Source organism: Aplysia californica, unplaced genomic scaffold (assembly GCF_000002075.1).
Source record: "Aplysia californica isolate F4 #8 unplaced genomic scaffold, AplCal3.0 scaffold00668, whole genome shotgun sequence".
NCBI classification, from domain to species: domain Eukaryota; kingdom Metazoa; phylum Mollusca; class Gastropoda; order Aplysiida; family Aplysiidae; genus Aplysia; species Aplysia californica.
Window position 1 is genome coordinate 168,991 of NW_004797938.1, and position 15,212 is coordinate 184,202.

Consider the following 15,212-nt stretch of genomic DNA (forward strand, 5'->3'; position numbering starts at 1 on the left):
ACATAGGTCAAAATCAGTTGTACAGCAGGTTGAAAATTAGCAATCAACTCCCCCGCCCCCACCCCCCACCATCTTGCAAGGGAACCCAAAGAAGAAGAAGATCAATATTACTAAACATTGGTTTTTAGCCTGGGCAAGGAAACCACACACTCAACCACTGGAGAGTCCTTTGACATGGTCAAAGAAACATATCTTTAAGCTTATTCTTTCATTGCATCTATGAATCAGGGGTGTCAAATTAGAGCATTACTGTTGAGATTACAATCTTACACTTTCACCGGTCTGTCATCAAAAGTCTACAACCCATCAGCAAAACATAAACTCAAGTACGGGTTCAGTTCAAAGATTCAGCCAAAGAAATTTTGTACCAATTGTGGAGGTTCCCCACCCCCTTTTCTTCAATGCCCTGCTCGAAATCAAACATGCAATTATTGCAAGAAGTTACACCACTTCAAGAAAGTAGGCAGGAAACTCAAACACAACCTTTCCTATGAAACCAATATGGCTGAATGTTTGTTATCGTTTTGTGCTCATCTGACATAGATCAAATACCTAGAAATCATAACATAAAAACAATTACGACATTACACATAGTCCAGGAAACAAACCTCAACCACCCAGAGACGAGGCTGGCGACTGTGGACCCTGAACCGACACTGCAGCAACTGCTTGCGTAGTCCGTCGTTGACATCTTCAGGCAAGCCCAAGATCTCTGGGAAACTGAAAACAACAGAATGCATCTCTCTTGAGCAAGTGTCTGAGTAAGTTTTAGTAAGAGAAGAGTTTTACAGCACTTGCAACACAATACAGTCATATAAGTTCCGAAGATTAGATGTGTTACAAGAGAGTAACAAATATAAAAAAGAAGGAGGAGAGATCAGGGCAATAGGTCTTTGATAGGAAAGAAGGAGTAAACCACACCAGAGCACCCACCAACCACCCACTGTCTGAGTAAGAAGAAGCACATCGACATAATGGAGGTGATTTTGTGCTGGGGAAAAAAGCAAGACATGTGGACAGAAAAAAAAGAGGGAAAGTAAAGAAGTAGACCTTTTACTGGTGCTCTCCAACCATTGGCCTTAGCAAGACTTTTGGGAGGGGTAACCAAAGTTAAGACGGAATAACATTGTGGTTCAATTCTTTTCAAACTGCCTGCAAAAATATAGATGCTTACTTCTCATCGATATTGAAGAAAGTTTTGTGCCTTGTCTCAATTGACTAAACAATCTTTTAATTGACTAAACAATCTTTTAGAATAATCTTTGCACCCACTCATTATGTTAAAGACTTGTCCCTCCTGAAAAGACAAAAACAAAGAGGGGACAACATGTTACGTAAAATCAGATAATAAAAGATAACAAAACAGTGGGACTTTCTTCACAGCAAAGATTATAATCATAAATACAAAAACAAAAAACAAACCCAAAATCCCAAATTTTTTTGGGGAATTTTCATCCACACACACAATAGTACTGTAGCAGAAAAGAAAACTTACTAGAGAATGCTCATGGAGAAACTGGTGCCGGTGCCGTCCAGCATGCCACCGTCATGGCTGACGCCGTGCTTCGACAGCTGGAAAACACAAGAAACAGAAGTGTGTCACATTTTGTTGTGTCGCAAATATGTTAGTGCGAATTTCATTCAAAGCAGAGCCTTGGTGTTGTATACACATCACTTGTAAAAAAAAAAAAAATTAACAATTATTTTCACCTGACATATTATATTCAACAACTTGTACATAAAATATATTTAGAAGTTATTACTCGTATCTCATTTGAAGCATTTGACAATATACTCACACAAATTAGCCACAAAGAAAGGTTGGCACCATTTTGCAACAATAGATGTTGATATTCATGCCGTACTGCTGTACATTTTCATAACAAGAAAACGTGGAGCATAATAATATGCTCAATTAGGCAAATGGGTGCCAATAAATGCCTGTTGCTGAGAGTAAATCAAAACAAATGAGGTACTGCGTCATTACATCATCTTTTGCAGCTTCAAATGTTGCATACAGGCCCTCTTGTCATTTAATCCTCCTTCACCTTGAGTTCAATACCAGTCTCTTTCAGTTTAGTTTTAGTAGAGGGTTTTACGTCGCTCACAACTGCATAAGGTCATATGAGCGCCAAGGGGTGGATGTCAAAAAAGAAGTCCTTACATGGAATACCAGTCTCTAAACAGCCGCAATTTTGGTAGGCTTTCAAGAGAAGAATCATAACAAAAGATTTCGCTACAAAAATTGTTGGCTATGACATACCTCTTCCCCCAGGAAGACAAATGGCAACTTCTCCTCACACCTGGCCAACAGGTAAGCCAGCTCGTTGACAAAGTACGGCGACCCCTTGACCCTTTTGGGGTCTGGCTCCTCCTCGCATTCCCCCAAGTAGATCTGGTGAGGGGGAACAACAGGGAACTTGATGTTTTGTTTGTTTGAGTAAAGTGAACCATATCGACATAATAATTTTCAATTAATGCTGGGCAAAAAAGTAAGACAGACAGACAGACACAAACAAAGGGAAAGTAAAGAAGTAGGGTCTACAAGTGGCACCCTCCAACCACCAGCACGAGAAACACACAAACGCAAAGTTTTGAGTATGTATGAGTGTGCTTGTGTGAGGAATGAGTATGTGTGTGCATACCTGTATGTGTATGTGTGTGCTTATGTGAAGGAAGGAGTATGTGTATGCATATCCATACGTAAATGTAATTGTATGTGTTTTACTCTCCCATCCACACAAGTCAGATCATTTTTGAGGTGGGTTGTGCGTTAAACCGGCCTTCTATTAGGACTTTCCACTTACAAGCACCATCTGATCAAACAAGAAAGAGGATCTTGCTTTCACAACTAACTGTTATCATAAGAAATATTTTGTGAAAGCGCAACTGAGACTGTTTTTTTTAGTAGAGGTTTTACAGTGTTTGCAACTGCATAAGGTCATATGAGGGCCAAGGGGTGGATGTCAACAGAGAAACCTTACAGGGGTGCACAACTGAGAGAGAAGGAATTTAACAGAGAGAGAGGGAGAGAGAGAGAGAGAGAAAGAAAAAGAAATGTATGAACAACAGAACAAACATACATTCTTTTATTCCTTCTCTTCGGCACAGGCTAAATCTAACTCATTAATCAGATAATCAATTCCACATAATGATCTGTAATAAAAAAAAACTTGATCCCCGACCGACAGAACCCAGACTCATGTTCAATTTTTACAGAGGGGATGTCACAGAAGTCCATACCTTTCTCTTCCTAGTCAAGCTGTCCATCGTCAGAGGTATTCCATCTGGAAAGAAATATCAATGAGTTGGTCCATGAACTGAGTTAGAGTTTTGCATCATTACTGACATTTTTAAATAACAAAAACAGAAAAAGAGAGGAAGAGAGATTGAGAGAAAGAAGAATGCCAAGAGAGCAGTGGCAGAGACAAAGTGCGACAGAGGCAACGAAACAAAAAACCCCAAAAAAACCCAGAGCCAACGACAATAAGAGAGACAAAAATTGATCTACCCCATCAATCACCAAGAGAGCAGAAGTGGAGACAGCGACCGACTTAGGCAACAAAACAGAAATAAAGAGCCAAGGACAACAAAACAGGGACAAAACAAATTTTTATTTACTCCGCTACTCATTAAGAGAGCACAGGTCGAGACAGCAACATACAGAAGCAATAAAACATAAAATAGCGAGAAAACAACAAAAAAACAACCCCCCCCCCAAACAAATCTACTCCGCCACTCACCAAAAATCTTGCAGAACTCTCCGTGGACCATGGAGTAGGTGTCGATGGGCGTCAGCTGACCGGCCTTCATGAAGGCTTTGACCAGGTTATCCTCCCCGATCTCATCCTCCGCCCCGTCCGCCGTGCACATAGTGGTCTCCAACATGTAGTAGTTCACCTCCACTTTACGCATCTCCCCCTCCCGCACCTCCACAACCTGGGGAGAGACAATCATAATGGTCAGTGTGTGTGTGTGTGTGTGTGTGTATGTGTGTGTATGTGCATGTAGTAGTTCACCTCCACCTTACGCATCTCCCCTTCCCGCACCTCCACAACCTGGGGAGAGACAATCATAACGGTCAGTGTGTGTGCGTGTGTGTGTGTATGTGCATGTAGTAGTTCACCTCCACCTTACGCATCTCTCCCTCCCGTATTTCCATAACCTGGGGAGAGAGACAGAGAATCATAATGGTCAGTGTGTGTGTGTGTGTGTGTGTGTGTATTTGTGTGTGTGTGTGTGTGTGTGTGTGTGTGTGTGTGTGTGCATGTAGTAGTTCACCTCCACCTTACACATCTCTCCCTCCCGCACTTCCACAACCTGGGGAGAGAGAGAGAGAGTAACAAGTGTGTATGTGTGTGTGTGTGGGTGTGTTCACCTCCACCTTACGCATCTCACCCTCCCGTATTTCCATAACCTGGGGAGAGAGACAGAGAATCATAATGGTCAGATGGTGTGTGTGTGTGTGTGTGTGTGTGTGTGGGGGGGGGGGGAGTATGTGTGTGTATACATGTAGTAGTTCACCTCCGTCTCATGCATCTTGCTCTTACGTACCTCCACCACCTAGAGAGAGAATCCTTACAGTCAGTGCATGGTGAGTGTATGTGCATGCGAGTGTGTATGTATGTGGGTAAACCAAAATAAAATAAAACCCCCGATACTTTTTTCTTCTATTCAAGCAAACTCTCAAAACCGAAAACCAGGCTAAACAAAGGGAAAACCCTGCGGTTGCGCAGATTTTGTTCGATTTAAGCGGACTCCGTTGTATAAATCCAAACAGCGACGTACCACGTAGATGCCGTACTGCTTGGGCACCTTGACGTAGAGCCGGGTGCTTGCCAGCTTGGCCAGGGCATGCTCCGAGACGTTGATGAGGGGCAGGGAGGGCCGGCAGCTGGCCACCATCAGCTGGACGCACTTCTCGCAGCGGAGCAGGACCAGATGCACTCTGTGGATCACACCGGGACGTGGCTCGTTTGTGCGGTTGTAGGACCAGTAGACCGCAGACTATTCAAGTTTCTCAAATAAACTTTTATTTATCAGAATCTGTACACGTTATTTCCTTCTACAAAAGTCTCCCCAATTTTGTTTTTACGAAAAGAGTAGCATTGGTTGGAGTAAAAAGCTGTGACTTGGTAAGAGTGTGCTTTTAAAAATAACAAAATCAATTTACCATAATATCAGCGTACCCTAAAAAAAATCCCAATCAAGTTGCTAGAATTCAATACAGCTGCTTAATTATACTGCGAGACAATGTATCTCAACCACCTCCCCCCCCCCCCCCCCCCTCAAAAGCTCTGACATTGAAAGACAAGATTTAGTAGCAATAGACAAAAACACACCTAAAACATATTTTTGTTCCCTTTTCAAAATTATGCGATTATATCCCATTTATTCCATATCGTCATATCTTAGCGCCTTCTTCACTGTCAATGGAAATAGTGTACATAAAGAACTTGTACTGCTAACAACTTACTTGAGTTTCATCAAAAGTTTCTCCAGTCCTCGGTGCTCCCCATTCAGACATTCCTCAATGCCCTGAACCGCGGAACGGTCTGAAAACACAAGTTGTCACCGAACATTGAATGGAAACAAAACACTCGTAAATATCAGTTGAGACAATTAAAATCTCTGTATTATGCAAGTCTACCTGTATCTAATCCATCTTGTCCTATACGTGAAGATATATTCTACTTTGGCTTTGTGATTCCACTGAACCATTCACTGTGCTTTGGCTTGTATGAGAAAAGTAAAACTCACTGACACAATAATTTAAAACATGGAAAAGGGCAAGACAGACAGACCGAAACCAAAAACAAGAAAAAGTAAAGAAGTAAGATCTACCAATGTAACCAATATCGTCCTCTAACCACCGGCATAATCAAGCTGACAAAAAAAGCATAATCAACCTGAAGCTGAGTTGTAAGAACACTATAATCAAGTCATTAACCCAGCTTTCCCCTTCACCTTCACATCTTTTAACTTTAGTTTAGATAGTTATAGTGAGGAGTTTTACACTTGCGACACAATAAGATCACATAAGTGCCGAAGATTAGAGGCGTTACAAGAGAGTAACTTGAACAAACACAAAAAAGGAGGAGAGATAAGGACGACTGACGTTTGATAGGAAAGAAGGAGCAAACCACACTAAAGCACCCACCAACAACCCACAATAATATCCATTCTGTAATATATCTCACAACGTTTTCACGGAACCACTAGAGCAAAAACTCACCACAGCAGGGCACAGAGGCCATGTAGGAGCCGGTCTGTACATCGATGGAGATCCTCAGGACCTCGGCAGACATGCAGGGACTTAGCACAGACACGTGGAGGGCCACGGGCATGTCACACACATCACCTATGTACATGTGACAAACAAACACAGGTCAGAAACCAAACTAAACCACTTACCAGGCAAAAAACAACAACTCCAGAAGAAATAAAATAATATGAAAATACAATAAAACAATACAGGTTAGAATCCCAGAAAAGGCTTTATATAGATTCAAGGTTATTTGAGGGGAGCATGAAACTCCAATCAATCTGTTCAAAATAGACTCTGAAACGTATGCATTACTTCTTTAATTTATCCGTTTCAAAGGGCATACTATTCACCACAACAGATACAAAAGAATTATTTCTTTATTTCTTTCCACATTACACAATCACCCACTCATCCAAGATTTAGGCAAGACTGCCTGGAAGAGCTAGTGAGATAAAATAATATTCTACAAACAAAAAATGAATCTTGAATCTCTTTCAGACCAAGTGAACTAACAAATTCACAAACAAAACAATTCCTACAAAGTTTCTTTAACTGTTATACTAATCTAATAAACATCTATTGGGACGGACTTGAAGTTTGGGCCAAAGTGACACAATTTCAATAACTATGGTGCCCTGCATTAAGGAATCAAAACACAAACCACTTACATTTTCCATCTACCATCTTCTGTATCTCTCTTGCCAATTCCTGAGTGATAAAAACAAACAAAAAGCATCAACATCAACCTGTTCATTTGTCTGACATATTGTGACTGACTGTAAATGACTTATTTCGTACCGACAGAATTATATCATTTAGGAGGAAGGCTTCATCAACCCTGCCTATCAAAAGACTCATTGTGGTAGGATATGACAGCCCAGCAAACAGTCAGAGCTCTCCATAATTTCCCAATGCAGAAACGTAGCATGTCTTCTGCTAGGCGCCCAAACATAACAACATATACGCTAGTAAACATATCTGTAATTCAGGATATTTTAAAAGGAAAACATAAGACAAGACAAGTAACCATCTCTTTGAAATCTTCTCTCTAAAATCAACAGAGCCTCATACATGTTCAATGTGTCTCTCCCCCCCCCTCCCCCCGCCAAAAAAAACAACAGGGGGGGGGGAGGAACACAACTCAATTTCAACTATAAATATTAACCTTTAGTGATGACATCCAAGTGAGTGATCTATTCTAAGACACACGTCAGCCTAAACAACTGTAAGATCCACACAAAAATCCTTTACCTTCAGCTTAGAATGAGTCCTCACTTCAATCGTCTGCATCAGCAGTTTCTCTATGGACAAGTGGTCACTCTGAAGAACAAAGGGTCAATTCATTTAGAATAAATAATAATAATAAATTGCATTTATATAGCGCATTTCCACAAAGAAGTGCTCAGTGCGCTGTACAATAATACAAAGAACATATGCAGCCCACAGCTCCTATAGTAATCCTCTTTCTCTCTCTCTCTCTTCCTCACTCCCTCTCTCTCTCTCTCTCTCCAGTACATCCTTGAGTAAAGACAATCCCACAAAACTTAACCATACACCCTCGTACACATTGATGATATCACACAGTCATAAACTGTTACAGAACAGAACAGCATGAATAAACGATACTAAGAGAACATAATGGATACTGAGAGAACATAATAATATTTGTATTATATTTTCAAACGAAAGAAAAGATAAAATTGTGCTTCAGGAATTTATGAAAAAAACCCAACCCTATGAAAGGTTGGAACTGAAAATATACTATAATTTATTCATGAAGACACCATTTATCTATTGTTTAAACATATCTTCGCACTATAGGTTGGGATGTCTATTTAAAAGATGAATGAGAAAAAGAAGAAGGAAACAAACAAAAAAAAAAAGAAAAGAGAAATGTCAGGCGTGTTGACAAAATGAGTAACTTCTTGGATTTTAGCCCTATGGAAATAGACATTAAATTTAGAGATGGAGTCTGTAAAATATGTCGCAACGCCGTGGAATCAGGTGCTCGTAAATTTTTGGGCATGTAGATTTATTGGTATCATCGAAAAGCTTGCTCATTTGTCTTGCTGCTATTGAAAAAAATACCCATCAATCTTGAATAGAAGTTGAGATATTTGCGAGTGAAGGTTGGGTCACCTGGTTTAAGAAGTAAAATTAGCAAGAAAATGGACGCCAAAGTTTGTCGACTTCCATAGCTTAAGAGTCTTTGGAAACTGCATATTTACATTTTTTGTGCCTTTATTCAACATTTTGCCATAAAATCTACGCATAGAACTGTTTTTGAATGGACAGTTCAGCCAAAAACCAAAATTTCGAAAAAATTTCCAAACTGGCCAAAAAATGCTGATTTCTCTGATTTCATTATCTTGACGAGCGCCTGATTTCACCACGATGCCTCCCAAATACATAATTATGAAATTAAATAATAAGAGACATGGTATACCTGAAGCTAATAGTATTAATTGAAAATAAAATTTGGCCCCAGTGTTGATTTTCTGTGGATACCTCAATTCGAGGATTGCGAGAGAAGTGACTAATTTTGTCAGCGAGCCTCATAAACGATTGTCCTTCCTACCTTGATGGCCAGCCCAACTTTTCGGCTCTCCAGGGGAGACATGGGCGGCTGGTGGGAAATCTGTAGCGGTTTCCCCTCGTCCTCCTCGCACACGTGAACACTCAGCTTGTGGACTGGAAACACACACACACACACAAGGAAAGACAATATTAACCTAGGGGAATTTTGAATTGAACTCTGTTAAAGAGTTTGTTTGAGTAGAGAAAAGCACACTGACACAAGTTATTTAGTAGAGGAAAAAAGACAATACAAATAAATGGTATCGGGCTAACATCCCTAGCAATGCTATAAAGTTATCTAAGAGGTGAGAGCTCCCAAATTAAAATCCGTCTCTAATAGGGCCAAGCCAAATGGAAAAATTCCTGTAAAGGGCGTTTCAAAAGGACACAAAGTTGGATCGTGCTGAGCCTCAATACCCTGCACATGCAATCTTACAATTACAGCAGGCCAGGTAGCCTAACTACTTGACTACCGGCTGCACAAATGTAAGACAGATGGAAATACAAGAGGGAAAGGAAAGAAGTGGGATCTTTCAGTGGTACACTCCAAGCACTCACCAGAGTTAAAGATAAACTCATTAAAGTGATAAAAATTATATGGCACTGGGAAAGAGTAAGATTGCTAGGTGTAACAGAAGGTCAGTAAAATCAAAGGCCTGCCACAGTTATCCTCAAACCACCCACTCTGTGAACTTTGAACAAACTCCTAGTCAATGATATCAACTTATTATTCTACAGTATAAAAGAAATACTGTAAAAGAACTTCTTAATTAAAATCCATTAAATTCCTAATTTGTACCACAAACAACATAGATGCAGAATATTTTTCAACCCAGCAGCTAAAAGAATGAAATAACAGGCTTTGAGAAAAACAATAATTGTAGTTCACATTCAGCTCTCCCCCCAAAATATTTTTAATCACACACACCAAAAAAAACAAAAAAGAAAGACAGAACAATATAAAGGAGAACAACATACTTGTATAAACATCTTGATGTTTATCTTTCTTCAGCTGGTCTCTGAAACAGTCACCAAAATACAAAAGTCAATGCAAATGACAAAAAGAAAGATACAGTTAGTATGGTACTAAGAGCAGATGTTTACAAAGCCGCTTTGTTAAAATTAATGTAAAATACATTATATCAAAGAAAGTAAATAACAAGATGGGCCACTCAGCCAAAAAAGTGTCCGCAGGAAGTATGCTCTTTGCTTCAGATGGCGTTGCAGTCTGTTTTGAAGCTCTCTTTCATTTTTCCAGAAGAAGAATAGGAATAGCACCTCCTTGCGTGCGCAGATCGACTGCTGTTCATCAGCAGTTCGGGTACGTTCAGAGCGTAGTTTTAGGTTTTTTAAATTTTAATGACCTCTCGCCTTTCATTCTAAAGTCAAATTAAACGAAGAAAACCATCACTCTTTCCTCCGGAAGAGGTTTTTTGTCAGCGTAACCATTTTAAAAAAGCATTCTTCCGAAATTTATCCCAAAACATGCTAGTTTCACTTTAATTTTTAAAAACTCAAGTAGGGTAACTCTGTTCGCAAAGAGTGCGCTTTTGTGAAGAGGGCGCCACCAAATTTTGAGGACACTTTTTTAATTGGCTCAAAGAGAGAAGTGGCCCATCTTGTTATGTACTATCATTGATTATATACAAGTGGCTGACATTAATTTGTACAATTTGTTCTTTTCTTCTGCTAAACTTCCTACTGAGATTAGAGGTAATACTACAGAGTAACATTTAAAGAAAAGAAGGAGAGATAAGGACAATAGATGTGAGATAGGAAAGAAGGAGCAAACCACACCAGAGCACCCGCCAACCAATCACATGAAGTAGGGATAGGAATGGACTTTGAAGTAAAGCATTATCACACAATAATTAGCACTGCCTGTTCCAATAATGTCGAGAACAGCCAAGGGATGACCAAGCCATTACCTCCAGTAGGAGATGGACAGAGACTTGCTGAGTGAGTACTCCTCGATGCGAATGCTGTCCCTCAAGCGGTCACTCATCAACCTCTGAGCCTGTGAACAAACACACAAAAAACCCCCCAATAAATTACATTTTTTTCTTGTTACAGAATCTTTTTTTTAAAAAAAGGTTTCAGTAAGGGTTTTATGGCACTTGCAAAACAATTATGTCATTAAAATCCCTAGGATTAGAGGTACTACTAAAAAGAAATCTACAAAGAAGAAAAGGAGGAGATATAAGGATGATAAATGTTTGATAGAGACAGGAAACAAGGATCAGACCACACCAGAGCACCCGCCAACCACTCACATATCCGACCCTATTCAACCTTTAGGCCTGAGAACAACGACACATACACACACACACACACAAAAAAAGATTTATTCCTTCAGAAACAACACATCCAACATTTCCTCACCTGAGAGTGGAGAACCTCTAGCTGCAAGGACTGGCAAAAAGAATCTGACGACAAGTTGAGGAAAACATATCTCTATAGTCTTTTGTTCGAGTTTGATTCCCTAAAAAAACCCAACAACAAACAAACCCATCCACAACTAGGTCAAAGAATGATATAAAAGAATATAAGGTCTCCACTTTAAGTCAGAAGCTGTAAGTGCCACACACATATCAAGCTCACCTATAGAGACCAAAAACACAAATATGAAAAACTGGCAAGTCCATCATACGTTCAACACACACACACACAGACACACACAAAAGGTATGCATATAGAGCTTTAAATGGTTTGTCTGTTATATCCAAAGCTTTGATAAAATCAAACATGCATTAAATACCTGATGTGTTTCAGAAAAAAACCAACAACCCACAAACACATAACACGCTAAAAAAAAAAAAATCATACCCTTTACTATTATGTCCAAGGAGCAGAAATATAAACACAGACATACACATCACACACATTAAAAAAACAAACCCACAGACATACACATCAATAAAAACACATGTGTACATATAAAAAGTAGATCAATGTGAGCAAAGGATACGTAAAAACTTGTACAGGTCATGCAGGGGGTGGTCAACGTGGAGAAGCCTGGACTGGGCCAGCTCATGGATGTAGTGGACCTGGGCAACGAGAAATCATCGACATTTATCTTTTTGTAAAGGGGGGCAGCAAAATGGGCCAACAATGTCCTATTTCCGATCAAATAGTGTAAATTTTGTAAGAAATAATTTATATTTGTTTTTCATAAAGAAGAAAATGATGTCCAGTTTCTTATCAAATAGTATAGTATACATTTTGTACTAAAAAAATCAATGACATCTATTGTGTAAAGAGGGGAACTTTGTTCTACTTCTCATCAAATAGCATACATTTTGTCAATAGAAATTATTGACATTTATTTTGTCTACCTCATTTTCTATCAAATGTCATAGATGAAGGAAAAGAGGCACCCCAGCCAAAAACAATTTATAAAACGGTTCCCATTTCATAATGTGTGTGTGAGATAGATACAAAGATAGCTAGATAGATACATTTCCTATGACGACAATTAAGTTCTTTCTTCAGACAATTCTGGAGCTATCGTTGAATTAATTTCTTTTACAGCCAAGTGGATGAATTATGAAAGCACAAAGTACTTACTTGCATTGAATGCACCAATGATTTTCCATCTGAAGAGCAAAGCAAAAACAAAAAATGTTTGTAACAAATTAATCAAACTTTTATACATATAATTATACTATAAAATAAAAATCACATCTATTATACTCACACCTTGTAAAACATAACCGGCCATTCATTGGATAAACTAATGAGAACCTGGATTGAGTTTGTTCATTAAACTAAGGTGGTTTGCACATTATCTAAATTAGCAGGCCCCAGAATCCTAACAGTCTAGCTGCACTTTCACTTTAGGCAATAACATTCGTGTAAAGTGAATCATATAAATTTTTTTAAAGTTATTTATTTTCTTTTTGCAATAAGGAAAATTTTTGGCACTGGATTACTACCAATGAGACACCTGTGCCACACAACACTTTGACCTCCAATAACAAATGGACTGTTGTAGAGAATCATTTATGTCACCCTCCTTTATCCCTGCCTCTGATGCTATTAAAACCTGGAATTTGATGCCTTGCCAACAGAAAGACGAATTTGTGTCTAATCGTGTGGTAAACGCATACAAAAACAATTCATATCTATCATGTAAAATACAACCACAGTATATCTTTATAGACATTAACAGTCTATAGCTAAGTATAGTTTTGCACCATACAATAGACAGAACTGCTCTACCATAAGAAATGAAAGTAAGCATCGATTGCTGACCTGAAAGCAAAATTGTCTCCGAACTTAAAAATTGTTACCAATAAATCTGACATTAAAATTAAAAAGAAAAAATAGAAAGAGGTGAAAATTACAAATTATGAGCCAATGCTCAGATTCATTGGTAGTGGCAGAAAAGACAATTCCGTTTTCATGGGTCAATTGTTCTATGATATATCAAATACTTTTGTTTACAGTCTCTCAGACTCGAATATTTTCCACCTAACATCAACAGGACACTCACTGCCAGTCTCATTATCCTCAACAAGGAAATTGACATCAAGCAAACGCCACGGGATTGTTGGGTTGTCTCCCATCAAAGTCAAGGTCACCTAAAAGATGCAAACGAATCATTCTTTTAAAAACAAAATTATACACGGAATAGGTAATGTTATCTTACTGTAGGTCCTGAAGTCATTTTTAAAAGCATAATGAAAGAAATGTTTAAAAATTACGTTTCAGCTTCAAAGGTTATTAGCATGAACGACCAAACCTTATTTTTAAGAACAGCTATGTTCACATTCATGAATACTGTCAAACCCGCTCTAATGGCCACAAATCCAAGACAATAACTTGGACAGACAACAACTCCCCCCCCCCCCCCCCCCCCCCCCCGTGTTTTTTAAAAAAACATTATCATGACACTATCCCAAACGTCAACCAATCACTTTTCTCTTTGACAATGGCCGTCTTCGACAATTTTGACTGAACTATCCTTTCTCTGGAAAATAAAATGGAACAGAATCCCTCCTTTTTCTTCCTCATCTGGACCAACTTCAGAGCCTAAATGATTCCTCTTTTTTTTTATTAACAGCTTGTTCATATATTCACAAACCTCCTATACATTTCTAAAAAACAATGTGATTAAAAAATAAACGACAATATCTGTCTCAATGCCCAACTGCTCACAATGGGGGGAAAAACATACCTCAAATTCATGTTCCACATAGAACTTCACCCGTCCCTGATCTGTCAAACATAAGAGGATATTGTTTAAGAACTACATTTTGCATATAATCTACACATAAACAATACAGTATTATTTCCAGAGGACAAGAGTGCCTCTAAAACATATAACTTTCTCCTGTTAAAATTTAATGCTTCATGTTCTCAATGACATAGAAGTGATAACTTAGAAGGCAAACAGCTTGGGCCCTTGCAATTGTTTTTCTTCTTCTTTGTTTCTCCCTTAATTGTCTTGCTCCCATCTTTTGTTGGGCATCCATTCCTCCCATGCCTTTACCTGTGCTTCCAGGATATGTATCAGGAGTGATTCATGACATTTGATATGCTCAAAGTAGTTCAGTAAAGGGTAGTGAAGGATATTTGATCCTATTTGACCAATATTTCCTCAATGAAGGCAAAGCTCTCATGGTTTTGCAAAGAATATTCACTGGAGAAAATGGTGGGAAAGAGTATAGGTGTCTTTCGTCTTTCTTTGATTTTAACTTTAGAATCATATGCACTATTGCAATCTCGCCCATTATTTCAAAACCCAATAAGGGATACCCAACGTTATAACATAAGATTACATAACAAAGGGAAATTTAGGACAGTAGGCAAACATACTTAGGTCCACATTTGGTAATAGCATAAAAACAATTTGATCTATGGATCTACTTTCTTAGTGATCTTCATTAAAGCACACCATTTACATCCTAACTACCTCAGTCGCTCTATATCATATCTGAATCAAAACCCCAAGAGGAACATTCCAACGAGCCACATGACAAGAGATCTCACCAATCTTGATTCTCCTCATCTGTTTGGGCAGCTCGTTGGACACCAGTCGGTACTGGATGACCTCGTTCAGTCTCTGCAGCGTCTGCTGTTTCTCCTGGGGCGTGATTGGGTCTGGGGGGATGATCCGCTCCTGGGGAAGATCGGACAACAAACGTTTGTTTGTTCGTTTGAGTAAAGAGAAGCACAACAGTACAATACCAATCATTAACCCTTTTAGCCCCATGAATAGGTCAGCCGCTAAAAGAAGCTGTATAGCTCAACAGCGAGAAAGCTGGTATGGCAACATAATGGAAGGCCAGTTTACGCCGGTATGGCTCAAAAAGGGTTAAGCAAAAAGAAAACATAAGACAAATAGATGCGAACACAAGAGGTG

At 39.0% G+C, this 15,212-nt stretch overlaps 1 protein-coding gene across 1 annotated transcript in view; it reads right to left on the reverse strand.

The window, feature by feature from the left end:
* The window catches only part of LOC101845650 (mediator of RNA polymerase II transcription subunit 14), a 37,707-nt gene that overhangs the window by 13,228 nt on the left and 9,267 nt on the right, over positions 1–15,212 (reverse strand). The window contains exons 7-25 of the mRNA XM_005108217.3: positions 14,840–14,969; positions 14,025–14,065; positions 13,341–13,428; positions 12,413–12,441; positions 11,814–11,892; positions 11,228–11,271; positions 10,774–10,862; positions 9,824–9,864; positions 8,847–8,959; positions 7,520–7,588; positions 6,937–6,976; positions 6,236–6,361; positions 5,477–5,555; positions 4,789–4,948; positions 3,744–3,939; positions 3,244–3,287; positions 2,264–2,395; positions 1,496–1,572; positions 609–720 (exon numbers count right to left, since the gene is read on the reverse strand). Of these exons, the coding sequence (XP_005108274.1) occupies positions 609–720; positions 1,496–1,572; positions 2,264–2,395; positions 3,244–3,287; positions 3,744–3,939; positions 4,789–4,948; positions 5,477–5,555; positions 6,236–6,361; positions 6,937–6,976; positions 7,520–7,588; positions 8,847–8,959; positions 9,824–9,864; positions 10,774–10,862; positions 11,228–11,271; positions 11,814–11,892; positions 12,413–12,441; positions 13,341–13,428; positions 14,025–14,065; positions 14,840–14,969 (1,689 nt within the window). The remainder of the gene's footprint in view (positions 1–608; positions 721–1,495; positions 1,573–2,263; positions 2,396–3,243; positions 3,288–3,743; positions 3,940–4,788; positions 4,949–5,476; positions 5,556–6,235; positions 6,362–6,936; positions 6,977–7,519; positions 7,589–8,846; positions 8,960–9,823; positions 9,865–10,773; positions 10,863–11,227; positions 11,272–11,813; positions 11,893–12,412; positions 12,442–13,340; positions 13,429–14,024; positions 14,066–14,839; positions 14,970–15,212) is intronic.